Source organism: Melospiza melodia, chromosome 2 (assembly GCF_035770615.1).
Source record: "Melospiza melodia melodia isolate bMelMel2 chromosome 2, bMelMel2.pri, whole genome shotgun sequence".
Taxonomy (NCBI): Eukaryota; Metazoa; Chordata; class Aves; order Passeriformes; family Passerellidae; genus Melospiza; species Melospiza melodia.
The window spans coordinates 87,401,677-87,427,654 of NC_086195.1; the positions used below are offsets into that span (position 1 = coordinate 87,401,677).

A 25,978-nucleotide genomic window follows, 5' to 3' on the forward strand; every position below is an offset into this window, starting at 1 on the left:
AGAGAATAAAAAACTATAAAGTGAATGCACCAGCTGTGTAACAAAGTCAGAGGTTACATTTTTTCAAGGGACTGGCATTTCAAGGCTGTATTGCATTCTCTTCTCCATTCAGACTTCTTTAAACAAACCTGCTTTGCATTTGACCTGTGACCTACCTGTCTGAGTGTCTTCTTAGGGCCAAATCTTACTTTTGCCATACTGACATTGTGTAAACAGTTAATTGATAACATTGTTAAACGTGCGTGACTCAAATTCACAGACATCACAAGTAAATGCAATAGAAGATGAGACGTGGAATAATTTGGAGAATAAAAATACAATTTTCTTATAAAGACTGTTTCATTGAGATACACAAAATAAAACACAAACTTGTGTTATTTCTAATGTCTAATTTAATTGGTACTATCAAAGTGCACACACACATACACTGACAAGCTCTGCCCTGTGGACATGTAAGCCAGCTAAATAAAACATGCTATAAATGTAGAACAGAGTCCATGACACCAACCGTTTATTGAAAATAATTTTTTTATTGTAAATATTCTAAATTATTATGTGACAGATTCTCAAAATAATTGAGTATTTTACTTAATGAAGTTTGACAGATTGCATCTGAAAGGGAAAGAAAAGAAAAACACGTATAGAAACTCCATTAATACTTACTAAGTCTTAAATAGAAATTGTCAGTATTCTAAACCAGACCTTATGATCTGTGATAATTTATTTCACAAAAAAAATTATGAAGCTCTATTTCTTAGATCAATGTATAAATCATGTTCTTCTCTCTCACATTTGGATTTTGAGGTTTGACGATTTTTAATCTAATTTTTTCCAGATATTATCTGTAAGAGTCTGTTCCCTCCTTGGAACAGACTATCTCTGTTATCTCCTCTATCTATCTCCTCAGGCTCTCCAGACCTGGCATTGTCATGAAGTATGAGACAGAATTTCCCCAGTTCATCTGTTGTGTAGCTGTAGTCTGTATTTCTTTCCTGGTATCAGAAGACTAAAATTCATACCCACTTATTATTGTTTAAAATCAATGTTACTGAATGTAATTTTTTCTGTGTAACTGGTTAAATCTCCTGTGCACAGGATGCATGGATACATAGTGCACCTGTCCTGTCTCTCCACAGCAGCTAAGCTGATCCTACACTTACACAGCTCTAAGTCACCCTTTTGGTTTCATCAGTGTCACACTGAGATATAAAATGAACAGCTGGCTGCTCCCAATAGGCTTTGCATGAAGTGCTGGAAAAGAAAGATAACTCAATGGAAAGAATGTTTTCTCATGTTGGTGTAAACAGCATTATTAGGAGGGCTGGAGAAGTCAAACTCCTCCATCTGTGTAATGCATTCCATCGATTCATTTGGGGGGTAGGGCAGTGTCTGCACACTTTGACACAGCTTTCCTCTGCAGTTGACTTCCTCTTTATTTTATTTTCACTATATCAAAAAGATCCTTTCATATACGCTATCTTGAGATTTTTCTGTTCTGCCTACAGAAGGGTAGAGTCCCCTTTGTAGGAATGAGAGGGTCTTGAAAGTTTTCATTTACTATTAGAGAGAATTATTTATTCAGTAATTCTCTGACTATCAGTGTTGTAGGTTTGCCTCCAGACCTGCAAATCCATGAGTGCCTGTAGAAGGGTTTATGTGCATAAAAACTCAAGGAGCTTTTTGCAACAAATTCTTCCTCCCGGATCCATGCCATGAATCACACGTAAGGGCAGCAGTACTGATGGAAGCATACGAGTACACAAATAAATTCCTAGGCTGAGGCAAGCAGCTCTGCTGCCCAGACACCTCTTGCAGGTTTTGCTAAAAGGGAAGAACCTCTTAAATTCTACAGCCCTAGAAATGCAGAGATTTCAGATTTCTCCCCAGAGCAGGGGTAATATGTCAAAGGAGCAGTGTTCCTGGCAGACTTGCCCCAGAAGGGATCCTGCTACTAGATTTTGACCAGTGCAAATAAGCTGAGGTCTCTAACACTATGGTCCCATTAAATGGAGGCAAGAAAACCCCAAAATGTGACTTACAAAACCTCATTAGTGCATTGCTTTATGTAAAGTACACATGAAGAGCCAATGATACATTGAAAGCAAAGAAAAGCTTTGTAATGAGGGGTGGCTTTTTTAGTTTGATGTGTCATAAGGTACTGAGCTAGAAGGAGTTTTGTGGATCACCCTATCCAAGCCTCTGCCTTAAGTCTATATAATGTCATTCCAACACTCATAAACTTAATCTAAAACCTAACAGGATTCCACGGGCTCACTATTCTTGCAGAGTGCCGCCACACTGAGGGCTGGAAACTCTTCTGGTTTCCAGGCTGTGTTTGTCATGGACATCTCACAGCCATTTGCTCCCGTGTCAGCACTATCTTTCATCATCAGTGGCCCTTCTCTGCACTTAGTGTCCTGATGTACATAGGCTGCATTCTTACTCCCTCTCAGCCTTTGTTGTACTGGGCCTAACAACACTGCTATTTTAGACTCTTCTCATCAGATAGTTTTTTCCATTCCTCTGATTATGTTGATTTCTTTTTCTGCAGTCTGCAATGCAAATTAGAATTTTTCAAGCATGGATGATCAAAGCTGTTCCAGATAAGCTCTCAGTAGTGCTCTGTATAATGACATGCATGCTTCTAATTTTCACCCCATTCCTCAGTTTATCTTAGGATCATAGCACATGGAGAGGGTAGGAAGGTCATAGTTATGATGTGATCAACTGGCATAACAAAATTTCTTTCCCCTCTATTGTGTCTAATGAATGTCTTTCATTTCTACAGAAATCCCTGTGACTGGTTTCTATTACCTTATACTTTAAGCTATAAGATTTCATCTCACTGCTATTATTCTAATCCTCAAGGTCATTAAATTCTCACTTTGATATTCCAGTCCTCTACTTTATCATAAAGCATTATGTATGCTTCTATTTAAGAAAATAATGGGCATATATTAAATCCTGTTCCACATACTTTTATCTCTTCCTTATGAGCAAACTAAATTTCGGATCTCTGACCTCAGTATCTAATTCTTACTGTACAGCATCCAGATATAGAACAAAAAGGCAGAGAGAAAAGCCAACACAGTTTGTCTGGGATGACCTTACAATATTAATACATATTTTATACAATCAAATATATTCATTCAGTTCTTGATACTGGTCCAGGAAATGACAAATTTTTGAGGCTACCCCTGAATCAAAGGCAAACCATAAGACACTTGAGAGCTGCATCATTGTTATTTTTTTAATGGAAGTGAGAATATCATGTTGCTATTTGGAACAATTTAGTGAATCTGTGTCCAAAATAATTGCTCAGATACTCATGCAGGTATCCCAAAGATAAATCTGCAACTTAAATGGTACTAAATAAAAATATTTTTGTCTAACTTTAATTAGTCATCTAATATATAGAGAGAACTTTTTTTCTTCTGTTCCAAATAGAAGTTCTTGATTTTGTTTATGTACAACCAACAAAGCATTACTATAATCTACAACTCTAGTTTCTTGTCTACCAGTTCTGTGTTAGTGTTTTATTTTTCAGTGATGCCAGGCTCTTTACAGTGGTGCCCAGTGACAGGACAAGGAGCAATGGCCAGAAACTTAAACAAAAAAGTTCTACCACAACATGGGAAAGAGCATAAGAGGGTGGCAGAGCAGTGGAACAGGCTGCCCAGTGAGGTCATGGAGTCTCTCTTTCTGGGGACATTCAAAACCCAGCTGGACATGTTCCTGTGTAACCTGCTCTAGGTGACCCTGAGTGGCAGGTGGGCTGCACTGGGTGATCTCCTGAGCTTCCTTCCACCCCTAAAATTCTTTGATTCTGTGACACTGTGTGTTTCCAAATGACTACTATCTAAATGCTAGCACGTATTTTGGAATGAGTCAAACAATATAAGTCAAAAACATTTTGTTAGCACAAAGTGCAGATCAAGGAAACTCACACGTGAAAGTGAATTGTGGCAACTATGAACATTTGCCTTTACGAAGTCCTTAATTAAAGTATTAGTCCTTAATCAAAGTATTTAGTGGGTGCAAGCAGTAAATTTGTAGTTACATTATATAAGTAAAGGTTCTGTCAGGCATTTCAAAGTGTAAAGCAGCTGTAAAGTGATGGTCATTCAGCACCTTGACTTGCTTCTGGTTGAACTCAGCTTCCTTGTAAACTTCCCTGAATGCTGGGGAATTTTGATTTGAAAACACACTTTAGAAGGATGTAAGGTAATCAGGGAAATGTTTAGATGTGCAAATTTATATATGGAATTTCTGTTGGAACTAAATCAGAATTCAACAGCTTTTATGACTTTGAAAAGTTTCCCAGTGGGAGATGATCTCAATGTCTTTACTCCCATATATTTCTAAGAAAATACAGAATGGTCTAAAAGGATCTGGATTGAACATTTCATTCAGAGATATGTGAGTGGCAAAGCATTTGTAACCAAACATAAACACGAAGTCTCTTCAAACAGGCTTAGATCTGTGTATCATGCAAGAGCTGTCTTAAGAGGTGACAGTTTACTGACACTATTCTTCTTGTCTTTTTTCATAATATATATATCTATAAAGAATACGTAATTCTTTCATAATTACAGCGCAATTGTTTGGTCTAATGTATAAAGAAAGGCTCTATTTTTAAATCCATATCAACTTGCTTGTTATTTTTTGCTCTTCCAGACAGTGAAAAACAGTATGATTTCTGTGTTTGCATGCAGCATGTTACCTATTATCCATGCACAAAGGAAGAAAGAGTTCCAGAGGTGGCTAAGTAGAGTCCAAGGACTCAGTCTGGCAATGATATTCGAGCAATTTCAGCATCTTCCAGAAGAGTTTCTTAGTTGATAGTAACAAGAACATAAACAAAAGAGTTAGTTAAGGCATAACCATAGAGCAAATGGAAAAGCATATTTGAAAAATTCCTAAAGCCTTTATTTGTAGTTGTGTTGTTTATGTACTAAAAAAATGAAAAAAAAATGATGATTTAAAATTGAGTGGGTTATGTTTTATCAGTTTGAAGTACAAAGATGAAACTTGAAGGGATGTAATCTCAGCTGAAAACCACTGAAACATGGTTTTGCACTTCATCTGTAATTTACAAAAAGAGGGATTTTGATTGAGTCTCAGTATTTATTTCAAGTTTTCTCTTGCCTTTTTCCAGCATTTAGCTTGCTTGCGCCATGCTGCCGGTCATGGTCACTAACGCTGATATACAATTCTGGTTTTTATAGGTTCTGAACCTAGTGCAGTCCTATGTCACGCTGAGAGTCCCTTTGTACGTCTCTTACGTTTTCCACTCTCCGGTGGGCGTCGGGGGCTGGCAGCATTTCGACCTGCAGTCGGAGCTGCGGCTGACTTTCGTGTATGACACCGCCATCCTGTGGAAGGACGGCATCGGCAGCCCGCCCGAGGCAGAGCTCCAAGGTGCGCGCTGCGGTTCTTGCCATGGAACTCATGCTCTGTTACTGGGAGTGTGGTTTGCACGCAGTAGGATGGTTTTTCAATCATTCCAATACTAAAAACAAATGTAATAATTTCATTTATTATCAACTGCAGTCTGTCGTTTCCTAGCGCTCACAGATATCTGCTGGAGTTTTTATGAAAATCGTGTAAAGTTAACATCAGCTCTTTTACTGCAAAGAAGGACAATTGTATTGTTATATTTGAAGTACATGTGCAAAATTTAAAACATTTATATCTACTCAGAACTTCAGGGTACGTTCTGTAACCAAATTCTGTTAGCACACAAGATGTTTATGCTTTAATGAAAATAATTGAAGCTTTTCTGTGATACCGTTATTTTCTCACTATGAATGGCCAGTTTCAGAAACTTATGATATTTTGAAAATGTTATGAAACATTCAAAAGAAACAGAATTGTATAATGGGAGCCTTTCCTCTGTGTGAGAGCAGTAAATTCTGAGACATTCTACAATATGTTAAATACAGTCAGTAAATGTTTATAACTACTCAACAAGTAGAAATCTATCATTGCAGAATTTATCTTTTAAAAACTTAAATTACTTTTTACAAATAGTGACATTCTATGTGCAAGTATGTGCATAGTATGGGCAAGATTAAAATACATAGTTACACCTGTGTGCTGCATTATTCTTTTTATGCAAATTTACTTAACGTTTCCCAGCATTATGCTTCAGGTGTTTCCCATCTTTCTCACCCTAAGGTAGAATACAGGTTACCAGCTGTAATTATGTACATAAAGAATTTCAGGACTCCTGGGAACCTAAAGTCACTTTTTGCTTGTGCTAACTCTGTATATGAACTACAGAAGTCATTGCCATGCCATTTCTGTCCTTATGTTAAGAGCAGGAAATGAGGAGCAGCAAGGGGAATCTGCAGTGCATGAAGAATGAAGCCCATGTCATGCCATGCCTAAAGAATGAGCTGCATGCCACAGATCATGTGATGTGCTAGTCACCAAATAATGACCAGGTCTAATCCTCTGTCTCAGCAGTTACATTGTGCATCTATGCCACCATTTCCCATCTTTAATTTTTTTTTATTTATCTATTTAAGAAACTGATGATCACATCTTTGGATGTGCCGAACATTTTCAATTCCCTTTGAAAACAACCAGTACAAAACAATCCTCAGCATATTCTAGTGTTACTTGGGTAGTATTTTTTCAGCAGTTGTTTTGCTGAGCAAGGAGGGGTTAACTAGTTTCCAATTTCTTTCCATGCCTCTCAATTCATATAATTGTGCTACATAAGTTCTAAGTAACACTATAATGCAGTCAAGGTCTTCTAAAGCCCAAATTAATACATGAATATATAGTTATTTCTATTGTAACAAGAAATATGTTTGGTACAGATGATTTTGTACAGGTGGTATACATTCACATTGGTGTGTTCAATTTCCAGCACATTCATGGGGGAACATTCCTGTTTCCTTCTTTTTCCTGGCAAGCAGAATGGTGATACATCACTGGCTGTTTGTAAGGGAGCGTTGGAGGAAATACCTAAACTCTAAAGCTTTGCTGAACTCGAGAAGAAAAGGGTCTTGGCTGCAAGCTACAGAAGTAAACTACTTCTGGGTACAAGATCTTGTAATCTGAAATTAGAATACATAAGGCCTGTATTTTGTGCAAAATTCCTGCCAAAAATTGCCAGCAATGCAAAGCCTGTCAGAAGGAGTTTCACAGATAGCAGCACCCTAGAGCAGATTGCTGTGGAAGTCACAGCCAGCTGCTCAAGCTGATGCTGATGGTTGCTGCCTTGGCACAGTAGGCACAGAGACACTGACAAAGGGCATCTCTGAAGCACCTTTCATTGGTAGGAATGAGCTTAAATACTTGGTGAAAATAAAAGTCTTCATTCTGCAGATTTCCCTTGCAGCTGACCATGCTGCCTGAACCCAAGCACAAACTGCTGTGTGGATTTTCCTGAGCATAGACCAGCTGTTTGGGCCCATGGTGACATGTAAAAGCATGGCTTTGCAGGGAAGTTCCCTATATGCTTTGGAAACTGTATCACATCCCAAAATCTCAAGGCCTCTCTTCCTAAGTTCTAGTTTGAGAAGAATCAGAAATCAATCCAAAAAGTATCAGCAGGCCTCACCAAACAAGTGACATGGCAAGGGTAGATGAAAGAGTGGGTCTGGTGTTTCAGAGGAGTGTGATTTCATTGACACCTGCAAGTGGAGGACACTTGTTAATAATTGTTTTCTGCTGGCAGGTTCCCTGTTCCCAACCAGCATGCGCATCAGTGAAGAGGGACGCTTGGTTGTCAACTTCAAGACTGAAGCCCGGTTTCATGGTCTGTTTGTTATGTCCCATCCTGGTAAGTGTAACCTACCCTTTAGCAGCACTACAGAAATAAAGCCATCCTCCCCAAGTTTGATACTATTCTTTTTTTTTTTTTCCTATTTCAGCTTCTGATAGCTGATTGTGGGTTTTGTTGGTTTTTTTTTTTTTTTTTTGAAGCTATGCTCTTCAGATACAGATGTTTCCTCTGCTTGAGATTTCTTACTTTTCACTGATGACTGTATTCAGGTTGTCAAACTTGTTGAAATACATATTAATCTGATGGAAGGCAAATAGTTCCACTGGATCAAGAGCCTGATTTATGAAGGATGAAGATCTAGACCATTGTGTCCATTAGGGATCTATAGATATATGTTTTTAACCCCAAAGGTATAATTATTTACATTGCCCTAAGAACTTAGCATTAAAATTTCTATTCTAACCTGAAGCTTTTCTAGGATATTTAGACCTTTTTCAGAGAGCAAGAAAAAGTCTTGTGTGGGCATTGTGTGATTCCATTAATATAACACTCTTACTGACATTCAATTAGTCATTGCTCAGGACCTGTTCCTGCAGTTTAATCTGTTTAAACCCCACTGCCTTTATCCAGAATAATCACAGGTGTAAGACTCGGTCTACAGACATAAATCTGAGCATGAGTGCCAACCATGGAAAAGAATATCTAACTAAATTAAATCTGCTGAGCAACAGCAAGAAGAGAAAAAAAATTAGAAAATCTCTTCTAGTTTAACTCAGTTGTTTTTAACCTATATAACTCCTTCATGGTTCTTCTACTTTTTCTCACCTGTTCTCTACTATGTTTGGTTTTGCTTATCGGCAGAGAGAAGTTTAAAATAGAAGGGTTTATAGATCTCTGCCATTCTGCTCTCACTCTTTTGATGGTCTCTTAAATTTATTCTTCATACAGTTCTCTCATTGTGTACAAAAGCAGCAGCTGAGTAGGCATTTGAACAAGAATCAAGGAGGCCCAGCTGAGCTGACTGTAATTTATTTTAGTTTCAGTTAATAAAACCCAATGCCCCGTGAAGGTATTAGCATCAGCTATGGCATCAAGGTTTATGAATCATTGAGAATGTTTTTCAGGCTCCAAGAGTTTGCAATGAAGCACTAAAGGTGACAAGTCTGTCTCTTTGCCATGTTTCTAGCTTCACCTCTGACTTCCATGGTTATGTCAGCTGACCACCCAGGCCTCACTTTTAGCCTCAGCCTCGTCCGAAGCGAGCCAACCTACAACCTGCCAGTGCAGCAGTGGAGCTTCCTGTCTGACTTCGCGGTAAAACCTCGGCCCTCACCTTGTCCCCTACTGCCCCAGCCCATTATTTGGGATGCTGGTGGCACAGCTCCCTGTCTCTCTGTGCCCAGGTCCGAGACTATTCTGGAACGTACACAGTGAAGCTGATAGCCTGCACCACTGCCCCACATCAGGAGTACAGCCTGCCCGTGATCTGCAATCCTAGGGAGCCCATCACTTTTGACCTGGACATCCGATTCCAGCAGGTACCCTTACAATGGTGCCTTCGTCATGTTTCCTTTCTAATTTGATTCCCATTTGTTGGTCTTGTAGTATCAGTGCTAGAAACTGAATTTCTTGCTAATAATGAAAGCATCCCTAAATTGGTGGGAGAGCACATACTCCTCTCCTGCTAAATAACTTGATTTAGGGGAAAGTTACTGTGATGCAATAGTAACATTTAGGAATCCTTTTTTTGTCTGTTAGCTTTGGTAGTAAATAGTTTTATTAGGTAATTAGGAAAATATAGAACTATTATCAGAAGGTTTTCATCTGACACAAAATCAGAGTTAGGTTTCAGGTATTGAAAGTGGAACCTCCAGAGGAAGATTCATTCAGTCCTAAGGTAGAACTTCTAGCACTGACTGTGGAGGGAAATGTAGGCAACACTGCTTAGCTTTAAAACTCACAAAAGTGACCAAAACGAATCTGAGCCATACCAATATGGATCATATGGAAACATATGGCAACAGGCAAACAGCATATCTTTCAGAAAATCCAGCTGTGAAGCTCTGTAGCTGGGAAAAAATTAGGGGAAGTGGATTCTTCTGTAGAAAACATTGGTTTAAAACAAAACAACTGGGGGTCATGTTGGATAGTTAAGAGAACATAAACTTCCAGCTTTCCAGGTTATCAAAAGGGCTAGTGTGACCTTGGGATGTGTAAGGAGGAAGTTATATCATTTCTGTTATTTGGAGCTAGTACAGCCAATCCTGGAACAGTGTGGCTGTGGTTTCATGCTCATTAATAGTACAGATTATGCTATTAAGTCATCTTACAGAATAAATCCATATCAGTCAGGGGTACACAATTACTTTTCTGTTGACTTAGCCAGAGTACACAAGGGAATGTATGCAGTCTTTATGTTTTCATTTGGCATTATGCCACCTGTGGGAGAACAGATGATTCCTGAGAGGGCATTAAGTCCTGGCAAGGAAGAGGGATGATACATGATCTGATGTGAAACCTGCCTTCTCAGGCTTAACCACATTTCAACATTTTGGAGAAGTTTGAATGGAATGGGTGAGGGGAATTTATACTAGTTCAGCACTTCAGCCTTTGTCTGGCACTTCTAATCTACTTCTAGGGACTCTAAAGCAATTAATATAAATGCTAACCCACAACTTGTTCCTGATCTTAGCATAAACAATAAGATGTTGATATTTCAAATAAAGGTCAAAAAATGTACAAAAGTATCCTAGAAAGAGACCTAACTCTTACCTGGAGGTAGCCTATAAGTAAAAGCTATGGCTAAGAATTAGAACTGCCTTGGAATAAATAAATGGATACTGTAGGGTTTATTATATGAGATTGGACTTTAATAATACAGTATATGGAAGTTTCAGGTGCATCAATTCAAAATAGGCATAAAGTACAAAGTTGCAACAATGTCACAGACTGTGGCCAGCTAAACCCCCATCATCAACAATTTTCAAACCAAAACCAGTTCTCTTTCTTGAGATACTCATAGTAAAACAGGCTTGGGCTTTCTGTGGCCCATGATAGTTTTTCCATCTGATCACAGTTTTAAGCACTGTGTCCCAAAGCAGGACCCAAAAAAGAAGCAGTGCAATAGCACAAATTCAGTAGTCAGTATCAAGCACTTTGCTTCTAAGACTTTTTAGTCATTGTGCAAAACTGAGTAAGCATTGATATCCGCTCTTTTACAAATAAGAAAATAAATAGTGAAGGATGCTAGTCCTTATACTAGGGACCACCTGATACCTTGTACAGGCCCACTGCATCCAGTCCTCTGGTACCCACTGCTAGAAAGACATGGATCTCTTAGAGGAGGTCAGAGGAGGACCAGAGAAATTATCAAAGCGCTGCAATACCTCCCCTATGAAGAAAGGCTGATTTGGGGTTGTTCAGCCTGAAGAAGAGAAAGAACTAAGGAGAACTTATTGTGTCCTTCCAACATATAAACAGGGCTTATAAGAAAGACAGACTTTTCACCAAGGGCTGCTGCAGTGACAGGATAAGGGGCAACTGAAAGATGGTGTGTTTAGATTGGATGAAAAGAAGGTACTTTTCACGATGACAGTGGTGAGGCACTGTCACAGGTTACCCAGAGAAGCTGTGGATGCCCCATCCCTGACAGTCTTCAAGGCCAGGTGGGATGGAGCTCTGAGCAACCTGGTGTAGTGGAAGGTGTCCATGCCCATGGCAGAGAGGTTGGGTGAAATAATCTTTCAGTGTGCTCTCCAACCCAAACCACTTTGTGACTCCCTGAAATCAGTGAGTGTATGTCACAACTGGACCAAAATTACTTTTGACTGCAAAGTCTAATGATAAAATGATGAGGCAGGACAAGAGTTGTGTCCCCCAATTCTTAGTCTAATGCTCCATCTCCCATACTGAATTGCCTTCTTGGGCTTTTTAAAATGAAACTTTTCATTTCCTTGGAAACTTTTTCTTCTAATTTCCTTCATAATTGTTTTCACTGGTCACAAGTGAGGAACCAGTTTAAGACTCAAGAACAAAATTTATTTGGTGTTTTCCCACTGGTTCAACATTTCCTTTTTGGACATGTATCAGCTGCCTATCTCCTTTTTACTCTCTCCACAGCCCCTGAGGAGTCAAGCAGGTAGCCTGGAACTCTAGTGAGGATTGTATTAACACCGTCTCACTCTGGAATTCCTTGAAAAAGAACAATATTCAACCTCCAAGCTTTGCTTTGTCCCAGTTCTTTCCACATCTCCTTTCTTTCAATGTGTATCACTATTTCCTGACAGAAGCCCTTCCATACTCAGGATGCTTGTTGCCCTGGGATGGACCAATCTCAAGAGTGCTTTGTTCCTTGAGGTACCAAGTATTACATGGGCTTTGATCCCATGGGTGATCTGCAGTGTCCCCACATCATCCCTATGCAGAGCTGATGGACATGACAAATAGGCAGAATAAACTGACAGTTACTCTTCTCACCCAGGAGATCCTCACAGATTGTTTTCTAAGAACTCTCATATAAATTGTCTCAAATGCCGATAAAAGTAATTACACTTAAACTATTATCCTAAATAACACAGCTGGAAAACAGTTGTACTAATCAAGTATTTGTGGAACTACAACCCAATGGCCTGTTTTTCAGGCATTTGGAAAGAAGCATTCCAAGAGAATAGAATTTTTTATCTTGTTTTTTTTTCTTTGCAAAGGCTGGGGTGCTAGGGCTTCTTTTTCAAAAGAGTAGCACTCCATTTATAAAAAGGTTTGAGCTGTACATTCTTCTTGCCAGATCCTGTTGCTTTCATAGTTTTAGGACTCTATTGTGAAATGGACCCTTGTCCATGAGCCAGAAAGAATGTTTTCTTCATTTTATTTCCTTCCTCTCCACACACTTATACATATATATACATAAATATACATATATATGTTAGCTTTTTTCTATTTGTTTAGTGTCCTCTTGTTATTTTTTCTTTTTTCTTTTTTTTTGGATATATGTGTCTTCCGCATTATTTCCACAGGTACTTGCATCCTTTCCAACTTTAGGCTCCACTAGTTCTTCAATTCACTGTATAATTTCCCTTTTTTTATGCCATGTTGCTTTATAGTTTGCCTTTGTCCTGCCTCAAAACCACTACAGCCTTCTTTCTTGTTTTATGGTCCCATGAAAAACTGCTGCTGATAGTATTGATTAATTTTATCCTTTTCATGTAATGAAGGAAGAACCATAGCTTTGTGTGTCAGATATATAAAGATAGATACTAGCATAAAAAGATGTTCAAATGGTTTGGTGCATTTTCACATGCCTAATGATCTGATATATATCCTGCAGCACATTAGAAGAACTGATACTTGCAAATAAACCTTCAGCAATGGGTGCTTTCAAATACTGACAGATGATCAGAAGCAGAGGCAAGATTTGTGTGTAAGAATGAAAATGGGATAGAGACAACAGGCTGTGGTGAGTCAGAGAGAAGTTTTGAGGGAAAAGTTTTCCTTATGTTACCCCCACACGTAAGTTGCCCTAGACACTTCCTTAGCTGGGATTTGGAAAAATGTGGTGAGAAGAAACTGACCTAGAATATTATCAAATATCACAGAGGCAGATAATCCAAAGGCTGTTTCCATATAAAATATTTCTAGTACCAGGAGATCTTTTCATTAAACGGTATTGTTGCAGGTAGATGTGCAGAGCTGGTAAGTAATGTACACTGGGAGAAGATCATGCTTTGTTTTAAGAGTTTAAGATCAGTCTATGTTTTTTTTCATTAAAAAGTCTTGTTGAACAGCGTTATGCTTTTGTGGTTTTAGGTCAGTGACCCAGTGGCTGCTGAGTTCAGCTTGAACACCCAGATGTTCCTCCTCTCCAAAAAGACGCTGTGGCTGTCTGACGGCTCGATGGGCTTTGGGCAAGAAAGTGACGTTGCATTCTCAGAAGGTATAATTGTGCAGAGATCATGCACATTTAATTTGTGTTCCACACTGTCAGGATCCTGTTGCTGTCTAGGAGTAAAGGGTGTGTGCTTGTTGCACTAAGCTTCCTGACAAGGCTTTGTTAGCTCAGCCTCAGAGCTGTGCTGAGTGTTCAGTGTAAGCAGATGTGAACTGTGTGCACTCTTTGCAGGTGATATCATATACGGCCGGGTGATGGTGGACCCAGTGCAGAATTTGGGTGACTCCTTCTACTGTAGCATCGAGAAGGTTTTCCTGTGCACAGGAGCTGATGGATATGTACCCAAATACAATCCATCCAATACTGAATATGGGTGCCTTGCTGATTCTCCATCCCTTCTGTACAGGTTTAAGATTGTGGTAAGTGCTCTAATTCTGTGAGGATGCAGAGATATATATATATTAATTTTTTTTCTAACTTGTCTTTTACCCAAAACCCAACTGTTCTTTAAAATGTTCTCAACAGCACCAAATTTTTGACTCGAGCTCAATGCTAACATGAACTGATGGAGGCAGTATCTTGCCTTTTCCCTCATGGTTCTATTCTTTATCTTTCTGGGAACTACCTTCAGTAAGAGTTTGACCTAAGTTAGAGTCCCAAAATAGACTTTTTCTCTGCATTGACTTTATCCACAGACCACAGAGAGAATTTTAGGAGACATGCAAGTGAGGGATTGTAATTTGTTTCCTGTTTAACCACCCAAAATCTAGTGTATATGAAAAGTTAGTCATCTAGGTTGCCCCTGTAGTCCATAGGGAAAGGGAAATACATCTAAAGTTGGCTTGGATAATCTCATTTCCTTCCTGAAAATAACTATAGAGTAACCCCAGGTAACTGCAGATCTCATGCCCAACTTTTAGAGTTAACTTTAGTATGATTATCTAATAAGCTAAACAAATTTATGGGACTGTCTGTTAAGGAAATGAAATGTAGCTTCTTTAGTCTGGGAAATAGATTTCTTACTTTCATTTCAGACCACATTTATGTATCCTTTTTATTTAAGAAGTGTAGCTATGGTTGTTCTCTAGTTTTACCCTTTTATTCCAGAAAAGCAAGAGATTAAATAGAAGTCAGTACAAGTCAGATGGGACCACAACTGCTTCTAATAGCTTTTCTCTTGTAGTAGTATTTCCCTAGACTGCATAAATTCGCATGCTTAAACTGCACAATTTATACATTGCAAGTAAATACTAAAACTGTTTTTTCTCAAAGAAATAAACCTGTGCTTTACAAACATTTTTTCCCTTCCATGCAGGACAAAGCTCAGCCAGAGACACAAGCCACAAGCTTTGGAAATGTACTTTTTAATGCAAAACTTGCAATAGACGATCCCGAAGCAATTCCATTAGTTAAACAGCCAGGCTCTGATGGATTCAAAGTAGACTCAACTCCTCTGTTTCAGGTATGATTTCTGTAGCTTAGTGGCAAGACTACTGAACCAAGGAAGAAACACTTGCACAAGTATTGTTGTTAACAATAAGTCAAATTGAAACCAACAGAAAGATTTATTCTGATCTTAGTGGCAATCAAACACTATTATAGATGCCTAGAAACTTCTAGATATAAAATCTGGAACACTTATTCAAGTATTTGTGTTGGAATACTCTTGTTTTTTTCTCTTGTATAATTCCACAGGCTAACCAGAAGTTATGCAAATTATTCTTGTACATTTCTTTTAAGAAGTTAATAAGATTCTTGTTGCACAGCATTGTTTTATTGCTTCTCGTCTCACTTCTCAAAGACAAAAAATTAAAAATCATAAGCATTTATAGTAATCTTCATCAAAATCAAGTTGATACTTGGCATTTTCTGTACAGTTCTTTCCTTGCAAACTTGCACACTGTGAAGCACTGGAAAGCCTAAAAATTGACAACTAAAGGATGCAACTACTTCTTAAATATATATAATCCTTCAGTTGTGTGCATTCAGCTCTTTCATCAATATAACCCAGCCAAAATTTCTCTCTTCACTATTTGTCTCTAGTATTTGCAAAACTGCATGCACAACTCAAGTGTATAAATTAGTAGGAAAAATATGAAAGAGACTTTGATTTTTCTCCTGGCTACTTCAGAATTAAAGGTCCCATTGTAAGCAGTAGAGTATTTAACAAAGGCCTACTTAAAAGTATAAGAAGTGTTTCAAATTTGCCCCCAGGAAAATGGAATCTCATTTTTTACGTGAAGAATACATTTCTATGTATTCCAATGCCATGATTTTTGGTCCTCTTTCTGTCCAGAAAGTGAGAATATGAAGAAACAAAAGTATATCCTGAAAAATACTTGGAAAAACAGGAGTTAAGTAGAAAATGTGTTATTTTCCTAAATAACAAAACTGGGCTGCAACCATTCAAATTAACAGGTAGTATCTTTAATACAATATTCAGACTAGACTACTGAACCTTGTGGAAGCCAAATCTGGTACGTATCCAGGAAAGATGAGTAAAATTGAAGGACAGTAGTATCATCTCATACAGGTTGCAGGGACCCATGCCACCCAGCATGGATTAAGTTTAGAGGGACCTGTGGATATTGATTGTTCCAACACCCTGCTCAAAGCAGGGTCACGCAGAGCAGGTTGCCCCAGACCATGACCAGTTGTCTGTTGAACATCTCTGTTGAAGGAGACTCCACAGACTCCCTGTTCCAATGTTCAACCTTGCAGTAAAGAATTGCTTTCTTATGTTTAGATGGAATTACAGCTAGGGCCTAATCACTTGGTAGGTTGGGCTTGGAAAGTCCTCTTCTGTGGCCCATCCACAGCTAAAGTTACTTTAGATGGCTTTTAGTGCTAATAGCACCAAAACCATGCCAAGGCCATAGCCTTCTTCATCTGCACTTGGTAGCCACAGAGTCTGACTGTGGAGAGGAATGGAGACTAAACCCTCTGAAAATTTTGGCAGAAAATACAACTCTTCTGATGCACATTAGCACATAGTCAGGAGTTTTCTGTGCATGATTTTGAAAGTGCTTGTCCAGGCATTCAGTTCAGAACAGAGACTGATTTCCTCTGCATTTAGTGCTGTCCAGATTTAGTGTGTGTGTGTTTAAATACAAAAAATGTTTCTTTCCAGGTGTCTTTGGGTAGGGAGTGGTATGTCCATACAATCTACACCGTGCGTTCCAAGGAGAACGCTAACCGCGGAATCGGCAAAAGAAGCGTGGAGCACCAGTACCACTCGCTCCTCAGTGCTGGGAGCCCAGGAGCATCCACACAGAGAAGGCAGAAGAGGGGAGTTGAGCAGGCCCCAGAGCTTGCCAGAGACATTGGAGTGGAGAGCAACCGAGGAACGAACATACAGCACATAGCCCTGGATCGCACCAGCAAGAAACAGGTGCCTCAGAGGGAGGTTGCACTCAATGGTGTTCTCCCCAGGGAACTGAATAACCAAAGTGCAGGAATCAGCTTAGTCACAATCATTGGTGGAGCTGCTGCCATTCTTCTTGCCATCTGCTTAATTGCAATTATCATTTTGCTGCTAAAATGGAAACGAAATTCTGACAAGAAGGAAAGCACAAACGAGTCAGGCAGCAATGAACCAATGATGCTACCACATAATTACAGCCATGACAGCTCAGAGGTTTGATTCCAAGACCACAGTATTCAAGCCAGAGTGTCCAGAGTGCCTCATAAAAACTCTTGAACTGCACATTTTTAGCAGCAGATAATGGTGACTCATGAGAAGTGTGTTTTTAAATGTACTTGAAATTTGTTATCCCGAGCTCTTACTGCCATTATCAACAACAGAAGAAGCTGAATGAAACCTCCCACTTTGCTTGAAAGGAAATGTCCCTGATGTCCCCATACCATGCACTAATTTTTAGCAGTAATTCAAGGGACTCCATTGTAAGGGAGAGATTATTGTTGTGGTTTTGTATTTTCTGACATTTCAAAAGAATAAAAGAAGCTGAACAAAGGTGCTATATATCCTGTCTGCAATAAGAGAGGAGATCTCTTTCTTCAGAAACACATAATACTTGAGAGGAGGGATCCTCACACTCTACTGTAGAATTTTGTACTGTTTCTCACAAAGAACTCAATGTCTACAAATAGTTTGAGAGGTGATGGAATGCCTTAGGCGTGGATTCTCCGTCCTGTAAGTTTTTGACTTCACTTAATTTCTACCAATATTTTTTTTTATTTTTGTTTTTACTTACACGTGACTGAACTTTTTCAAAAGACAGCTAGATTATACAGCATAGCATTATAAACAGTTGCATGTCACAGGATCCAATACATGCTCTTTCCTGCAAATTCCTATTCATCTATTTAATCTGAATATTTTTTTATTTATGTTTATATAAGGCTGAAGAATGCCACAAATCCAGAAAAAAATTTTGGTTTTCACTAAAACTGGATGCTTATATCCTCTTAAGTTTATAATGGATCATGGAAGTGTTGTAAGGTAAATTTTATTTCTTAGTGCATGTCCACTGCTGAGAAATGCAAGCATTAGTATTTCTGTACCTAGAGAAGATGATAGTTAGATTCAAAATGCAGAGGACAAGGTTCTGCTGAACTGAGCCTAGGAATCATGATATTGAATCCATCATAGTTAGTTGTCATACTAAATAATAAAAAGAGAAGAAAAAATTAGCCTTTGATTGAATCAAGTAGTATTTATTGCTGTGTAATCATAGCACATTTTGACAAACATGCTGGGTCATTGTTGGGCATTTTTTAGCGTGTGACTTCTTCTGCAGGAGTAATTCTAATTTTCTCTCAACATTCTTGATTTAGGTAACATGACAAGTTTGGATCAGCAGTGTCCCGTGTCAGTTTTTATCCAGACACAACCTGTTCTGTCCCTGTCAAATCCTTGGCTGTGTAACCTTCAGGAAACCGTCCCTTTTGTCACACTAGCATTTTATGTAAGTCCTTTAAGTCATACTATTGTAGGATCGTCTGGCTCAGAAGAGACCTTCAAGATCATCTAGGTCCAGCCCCACAGCCATGGGCAGGGAGACCTTCCACCACACCAGGTTACTCAAAGCCCCATCCAACCTGACCTTGAACACTTCCAGGAATGAGGCATCCAGAACTTCCCTGCACAACCTGTGCCAGTGCCTCAACACCCTCACAGCAAATTTCCTCCTATGTAAATCCACTGTCTTTCAAAGGGAAGTCATTACTCCTTGTCCTATTTTTACATCCTCTTGGGAAAAGTCCCTCCACAGCTCTCTTGTAAACCCCTTTCAGGGACTGGAAGGTGCTCTAAAGTCTCCCCAGAACCTTCTCTTGGCCAGACTAAAAAACCCCAGCTCTCTCAGCCTGTTTTTATAGGGGAGGTGCCACAAACCTCTGATCATCTTTGTGGCACTCGTTTGGACTCTCTCCATCATATCCATGTCTTTCCTATGTTGGAGGCCCCAGAGCTGGATGCAGCACTCCAGGTGGGATCTCAGAAGAGCAGAGTAGAGGGCAGAACCATCTCCTTCACCCTGCTGGCCCCACTGCTTTGGCTGCAGCCCAGGATATGTTGGCTTTTGGGCCTGGGAGTGCACATTGCCTGTCATGTCCCGCCTCTCATCTACCAGCACTCCCAAGTCTTTCTCAGCGGGGCTGCTCCTAATCCATTCTCTGCCCAGCTTGGATTTGTGCTTGGGATTACCCTGACCCAGGTGCAGGACCTTTCACTTGGCCTTGTTGAACTTCATGAGGTTTGCTCACCTCTCAAGCCTGCCCAAGTTCCTCTGGATGCAATCCCTTCCCTCCAGCATGTCAAGCACACCACAGCATGGCTGGGTGTCATCTTGCTGAAGGTGCCCTCCATCCCACTGTCCATGAGATTGTCAAACAGCACTAGAGTCAATGGAGTTCTCAGTATAGTTGAACTGCATAAAATCTGAATTAGGATGTTGAGACCTTGCTGAAATATCTCTTCCCTTCCACCTCCACCATGTTGTGGTGGTGGGTAGAGGCAGTCCCCAGCACACGGCGTTTGGTGTTCCAGGGATCAGGCTGCAGAGATCAGTTAGCAGAGCAGGATGCAGTTTGAAAGCAGCCTGTAACACAATGCTGCCTCTGAACTTTAAAAAAACATATGTCCATCCAGAAGGCCAGAAGGCTTCCTGGCCTGGTTGTGGGCGTCAGTCAACACAGATAGACCTGACCTAGTAATTGTGCATGGTTGTCCTGTAAGCCATAAAGACTCAGGTACATGAAGCCCTACTAGCCTAGGGATATCTGTGCTGTGATTCAAGGTACAGTGTGAATATGCCCACAGAGAGACTCATGCTGGTATCTCTTGCACTGATTTGTGTTGTTATAACTTCACTCATTTAATAGGATTTCATCAGCTTTTCACAAAATGAGTCAGGTCAGGATCTGTCCTACCTTATCTAGGGTTTCTGAAGATGGTGATTAGACAGCTTAATTGAAGGATGTTTGCAGCACCCAAAGGGTCAAACTCCACTACTGAACTCTTGCAGTCATCTTTTATTCTAATTAATCCAAGTTCTAGCCTGAAACAATTATCCATAAGCCATGGCCAATGCTTCAGACCTTTCCCCCCGTCACCTGACATCAATTTGCTCTTGTAATGAAGTTTCTGGTTTTGTGTTCCATATATTAGGTGTGCAAGATTGATCAAAGGCTTCACCCACAGATACTTTTTATATTTAGTAAGTTCACCACTAAGTTGCAAATGCACACTAAGATCAAATTTGCCTTTGTGCCTATGTGTGACATCACTATGAGAAAAGCAGAATTTTTCTCCTAGAACCTGCATGTTTGGATTATATCAGCCAATGATTCAACAGTAGAATGGGACACATGTAAATAATAGAACATTCTAATATTTATCAAATGCTTGTTTTGTATAAGCAGAGATGATCTTTTTAAAAAATATATATATAAAATACAGAAATCAGGTGTTTATCAGTAGAGCTGTTTTCTGCTTTTGAATGTTACCAGATCAAAATATCATTAAAAGTGCTTGCAGTCAAAATATTTTTTTTATTCTTACTTGTTTTTATAAAATCGTATCAAAACTCATATGTTCTACAAGCCAAATATTTAGCCCAGTAAACAACTTGATCACTGCTTTGAACAGTGTCTGATTAAAACTTTGTGAAATATTTAGGTTGATGGGGATAATCAGACTAATGTTTTTGTAACCATATATAAAATTATAGTGCAAAATGATGATAACAAAGAAAACAAACACTGAAAAGTTGGACAAGCATGAGTAAGATTTGTGAGTCAGATACCAAAGTCCTCTTCGTGGGAAAAAAATTGCCATGTTTTCAATAAAGCATGCTGGATTTGTCCCATTCTTAAGAAACTGGATTTTTTACAATTCAGTGAACTATAAATACATCTGTAACAGCATGCTTTTCTTTTTATTATTATGGCTTCAAGTTTTCAGATTTCAGTAAGATGTTTTGGAAGCTTATTAGCATTTTTCCTTTTACTTAACAAGTGGCCTTGTTTATACTAACCTGAATAAGTGCCTCGTTCCCAGTGATGTGCACAAATATCTTAATATTTATCTATCCAAGCAATAAACTGAGTATATTTTATATATATATATTTAATCTATTTCCAGATTTTGTATTCAATCCTCTTTTCCCTGGTGATGCTTATTCTGCTAGCAATAATACCATTTGTTTAATCATTTATACAATAATTACTCTGTTTAAATTTGTTATCAAGCTGTCATATTTATTTGCAACAACTTTTTGCTGATGTCTATGGCTGTGATATTTGGCATTTGTATCAGGAAAAAATAAAATTACTTCTGTTTGGTTACTGATCTAAAGTTTGTGTATAATTATCATGCTCTGGAGAGAGGTCAGAAATATGAAGTGTTATGAAAAACTTAATTTGTCACATCAGTGGAACACAAAGTTCCTGTGTTTGCAGTAAATCTCACTTCTTTGTTCCTCAGTTGATTGTTTTCTGGTCATGAAGGGTTCAGCACAGGGCTTGTTCTTTAATCTTCGTGGTTGCACTCATGGCTCAGAGAGGGGTTTCTCTTTCAATTCCAGAATATCAGAAATCTCTAGATACCTGCAGGTCCTTGGTAGGCAGGATTGCCATGTTCCTGTGTGCTGCTGGCAGGCTTTATTTTGTTTTAACAAGAGAAAGTGACTCTGCAGGGAGCAGTTCCCTTGTTCCTGTAAAGCCAGTGTTGCTTCTTGTGACAGGTCATCAGATTTTTTTTTTATTGGCAAATGTATCACTGATAGATGTAGACACATCTGAAGGACTATGATGCAGAAAGAAAAAGCCACCCTGAACTTTTCCCTTCTCACCCACCCTTTGTAAGCACTGACCTCTGACTTCTGTGTGAATTTAAGCAATCACTTAACTCCTTCACTGTCAGAAAGGCCATATTTCATGGCTGCTTACACGAGTGACACAATATACTTATCAATTTACCTTGTCCTAGGGAAGGACGAGCCTGCAGGCAGTGATTCCTGATTTGCTACCTGTATTCCCTTCTGCCACCTGAACTTGCTTATGTGGATCATGCTCAGCAGATACTTAGTCTGAGCTGAGAAACCCTGTGTCATATCTGTGAGCTCTGGGTGGGAGTTCCTGCCAGGGATAATCAGACTGAAAGAGTTTCTGTCCTGCTCCCAATATAAATAGCTGTATATGATATAAATTAATAAAGAGTCTGGTCCCAGAAGTATGGCATTATCAATAAATCAAAGGGCATTAATTTCCCACTTCAAGATCATCCACAGCAATCAAGTCATGTCCATACACATTCATGATCACACCCATTTTGGCACTTAGTGGAAGAATTTTGGTACTCCTGAGGTGTTCAAGCATGTCTCAGCAAGTCCTGGACGACTTTCATTTAAAAGCCCAAGCATAGTCCAATTTCAGCATCTCTGTGAGTTGGGGTTTTTTAGTGTATCCTCACTGTCTTTTGGAAAAATGACTCAGCTCTTGCCCTGAAGGAATTCAACTCATCCCATGCAGCGCTTTAGCTTTGAAAGCTGTTCCATAAATTACTCTCAAGGTTGCCTGCTTGAGTTTGGGGAGGTTTATTATTTACTTCAGGTGGTATAATTCATTCAGAATTTATCTTGCACCACTTTGCTTTGGTAAGTAACCCCTGACTTTCACTGAAACTGAAGCAGACAGCTGGCAGATTCTTAAATGGTACACCTTGTTTCATTTCCCGGCCAATACTCCAGCATGTGCTGGATTCCTCTTACCCCCTGTTACCTGCAGTTTCGTGATACAAGTTCTCCTGTGTGTAAGTTCACATGTAGAGCATAAATCTGTAGCTGTCCAAGTAAAAGTGCTCAGGTTAAACCAGTGCAACCAGAAGATCATGCGCAACAATTGTCATCTTGAGCGTGTTTTTGACCACTTCTGCAGCAAAACTTCTTATTCAGCATGGAAGGCAAGAGGAGGCAGTCTGGGTAAGTGGGTGTTGTACCTCCTCTTTGACAATGTATTACTTTCCACTTTTCTCTTACTCTCATTCCGCCCCCCAAACAAAAAATAAAGCATACAATGGAACTAAATGATGCAGCAAATGACAAACAGGATGATAAAAGGTAAGGAATCTTCTTCATCATGAGGAGATATTAAATAAATAAAATTCTCTTCTACTCTTCAGCCTTGGAGAGAATTACCTAAGGGAGAGTATGATGGGGGTACATTAAATCCTGAATGTCAGAGAGACTGTGAGTAGAGAGCAGTGATTCACTGTTTCTTGTAATATTTTAGAGAGGTTCCACACAATAGAATTTGCTGGCAACAAGAATAAAGTAGTCAATAACCATACAACCTAAAATTAAATTTGCAAGACTCATTACTGAAGGATGACATGCATACCATACCAAAAAACACCAGAAGGGAAATTCATGGAAGAAAAGTCAATTGAAATCAGCTTTTTTGTATCAATAGCTTGCTCAGAAATGGACTAAGAAAAGCCAGTAGGATTCAGGAGAAGAATCAAGCTATTCATCTTCTCTTTCCTTTCTGTTCCCTACAACTCCACTCCAGGCACTGCCAGACCAACCCAGAAGAGCCACTCTAAGCCCTAACAGCTGTACAAAGATCACCAGCCCTAGACTTGGAATTGGTAATTTAAACTACAAATACCATAGTCTGCCTTACTGATTTTGTTTTTCTTGGAGTAAAAGAGGAATGCAAGTTTTTTTTTCAGCTCCCTAGGCCTCTAACAGCTGATTCACCTGCGCCTGAAATCTGCCTAAACCTCCTGCTGAGGATTGCTTGGAATGGCAGCAGGATCCAATAGCCTTTTCCAGGAGCATATCCTGTGAAGGCATATGATCTGGGCAGAATGAGGTAAAGCATTTGGAGTGAGGAACTTGGGGGCCAAGGTAAAAGATACTGTTGATGATTTTATTTACCTTATAAACATGCTCCATTTATTCTCTGCTGTTTGTACCAAAAGGTTAAAATAATATTCCTTAGGCTCTCAAGTGTCTCTTTCAGTGCTATATTTTTTTCTTATGTTTCTAATGGCACCAGAATGATCATGACAAGAAAGAAACATAAATACCTAATTCTTTAAAAGTAATAGCTCATGGGAATGTGGCTGGGCTCTGCTTCCATTTCTTGGCAAGACACCTGGATTTCAGTGCAGCAAACTGCACTGTGCCCTTACAGGGACTGGTCCCCAGTGTTGTCAAGCCCGTGAAACTAAGGCAGGAGTGTGATCTGGCTAAATGTTCAGAATAAAAAAAAACCTCTGGGGACAAAATGATGTTGTTATATCAGGAAGTTGGCTTCATAGGTGTCATCCAATGCCCACATCTCATGACACAGACCATCTCATCTGTAGTGTGCCTTCCACAGTCTTCTGGAGACAAATCCTGGTGTTCTGTTGTCAGGATTTTGAAACACTCTCTCCCAGTGGGAGGAAAGGAAAGATTTGGATCCATCCTCAAAGAGCTGGAGAGACTTGTAATGGCTTTATGGACATCAGCAGCTGCCCATGCATCACACAGTCAGCATCTTTCATCTGCCCAGGATTTAGCAGATGTGCCACATGATGCCCTTAATATCCCAGGCAACCCTAATTTATCAGAGTGTGCAGTACAGCACAGGGACTCTGAGGGCTCCTTTGCAAGGAGACTTCTTCCATCACAGGTTGTAATGTCAAACACAACATTGCCGTGCTGCACAGGAGATGTGTATGTCACATCTTCCAGGATATCAGTAGCAAAAGGCTGAGCAGAGCACATTGACTTCACCTGAACTCCTCTCACATCCTAACTCAGGTGAACTTTAGTAACAAGGTCCAATAAAAGCCCCTTTGTGGAAAGTATCATGTTGGTCATAGTCACCTAGGATTTTCTGAACACAAGTGTGACAGAGAAGTGCAGTTCTTAGTGCTGATTAAGGGTCTTGGTTATGGGGAAAGTTTAGTTTGTCAGCAGTGATTCTCCACACAGCATGCTGTGCGCTGAGACCTAACCCAGCTGCAGGAAGCAACCCAGAGGGGTGCATGCCTGAAGCTGTTTTGTTACTAAATTGTTATTAACCTGGCTGGCACCTTAAAAAAGGTGAGTTTCAGAGGCAGAACCCACTTCTTGTTTGTATGTAACCAGGCTACATGTGAGCAGTCCAATACCTGCTTTCACTAGCAGAGTTTTTTCTTGAACTTGTTGGGTATTTAGATGGATTTTCTGAGAAGTTCACATTCTGTTTTCAGACATTAGACTGTGTGCACTCCTCCTGCAACAGTTGGGGCACTCATTTATTACTCTTTCCTCAGCTGTGGTGATTTCTCTACCCTGCAACCCTACCCTCAGAACAGGACCACTCATAAGAGCTTCTGTCCAAGCTATTTTACTTGGTACACTACTGCTTAGCTTTTCCTTTCCAATTTGGCTCTGAAAATGAAGGTGCCAGGGAAATATTTCACCCCCAGGAAACTTCAATTTCCTCAGGAACTGCATTTGTTATCTGTAACATCGCTCTGAATGGTAAATGCGAGGCCAACAATTCGAAAAAATTCTTGCAGCATTTTGGCATTGCCTGTAGTTCACATCTGGGACTGCCAGCTGTGGTAAGATGCATTTCCCCAGTCTTCTCAAGAAGTGCTAGGGAGTTATATTTGCTAGAAAATGTTTGTTTTCAAAGCAGGATGACAACATCTGTACATGAGCACACAAACACACCGACACACAATATGTTTTTATTAATATATAAATTTTATATCGATTTTATAATGTGTTTTAAACATACATGTACGTAGAGTAGTATCTTTATATAGTATGTAATAGATACTGATATACCTAAATTGTAGATATTTTATGAGTATGTCTATATTTTTTTATTGCATAATACAAAAA

At 39.4% G+C, this 25,978-nt stretch overlaps 1 protein-coding gene across 1 annotated transcript in view; it reads left to right on the forward strand.

Annotated features, from left to right (window-relative positions):
• The window catches only part of FREM2 (FRAS1 related extracellular matrix 2), a 117,916-nt gene extending 100,343 nt beyond the window's left edge, over positions 1–17,573 (forward strand). The window contains exons 17-24 of the mRNA XM_063149213.1: positions 5,229–5,421; positions 7,694–7,798; positions 8,928–9,055; positions 9,145–9,279; positions 13,544–13,670; positions 13,857–14,044; positions 14,941–15,087; positions 16,756–17,573. Coding sequence (XP_063005283.1) covers positions 5,229–5,421; positions 7,694–7,798; positions 8,928–9,055; positions 9,145–9,279; positions 13,544–13,670; positions 13,857–14,044; positions 14,941–15,087; positions 16,756–17,268 — 1,536 coding nt within the window. The 3' untranslated portion in view covers positions 17,269–17,573. The remainder of the gene's footprint in view (positions 1–5,228; positions 5,422–7,693; positions 7,799–8,927; positions 9,056–9,144; positions 9,280–13,543; positions 13,671–13,856; positions 14,045–14,940; positions 15,088–16,755) is intronic.
• The last annotated feature ends 8,405 nt before the right edge of the window (positions 17,574–25,978 follow it).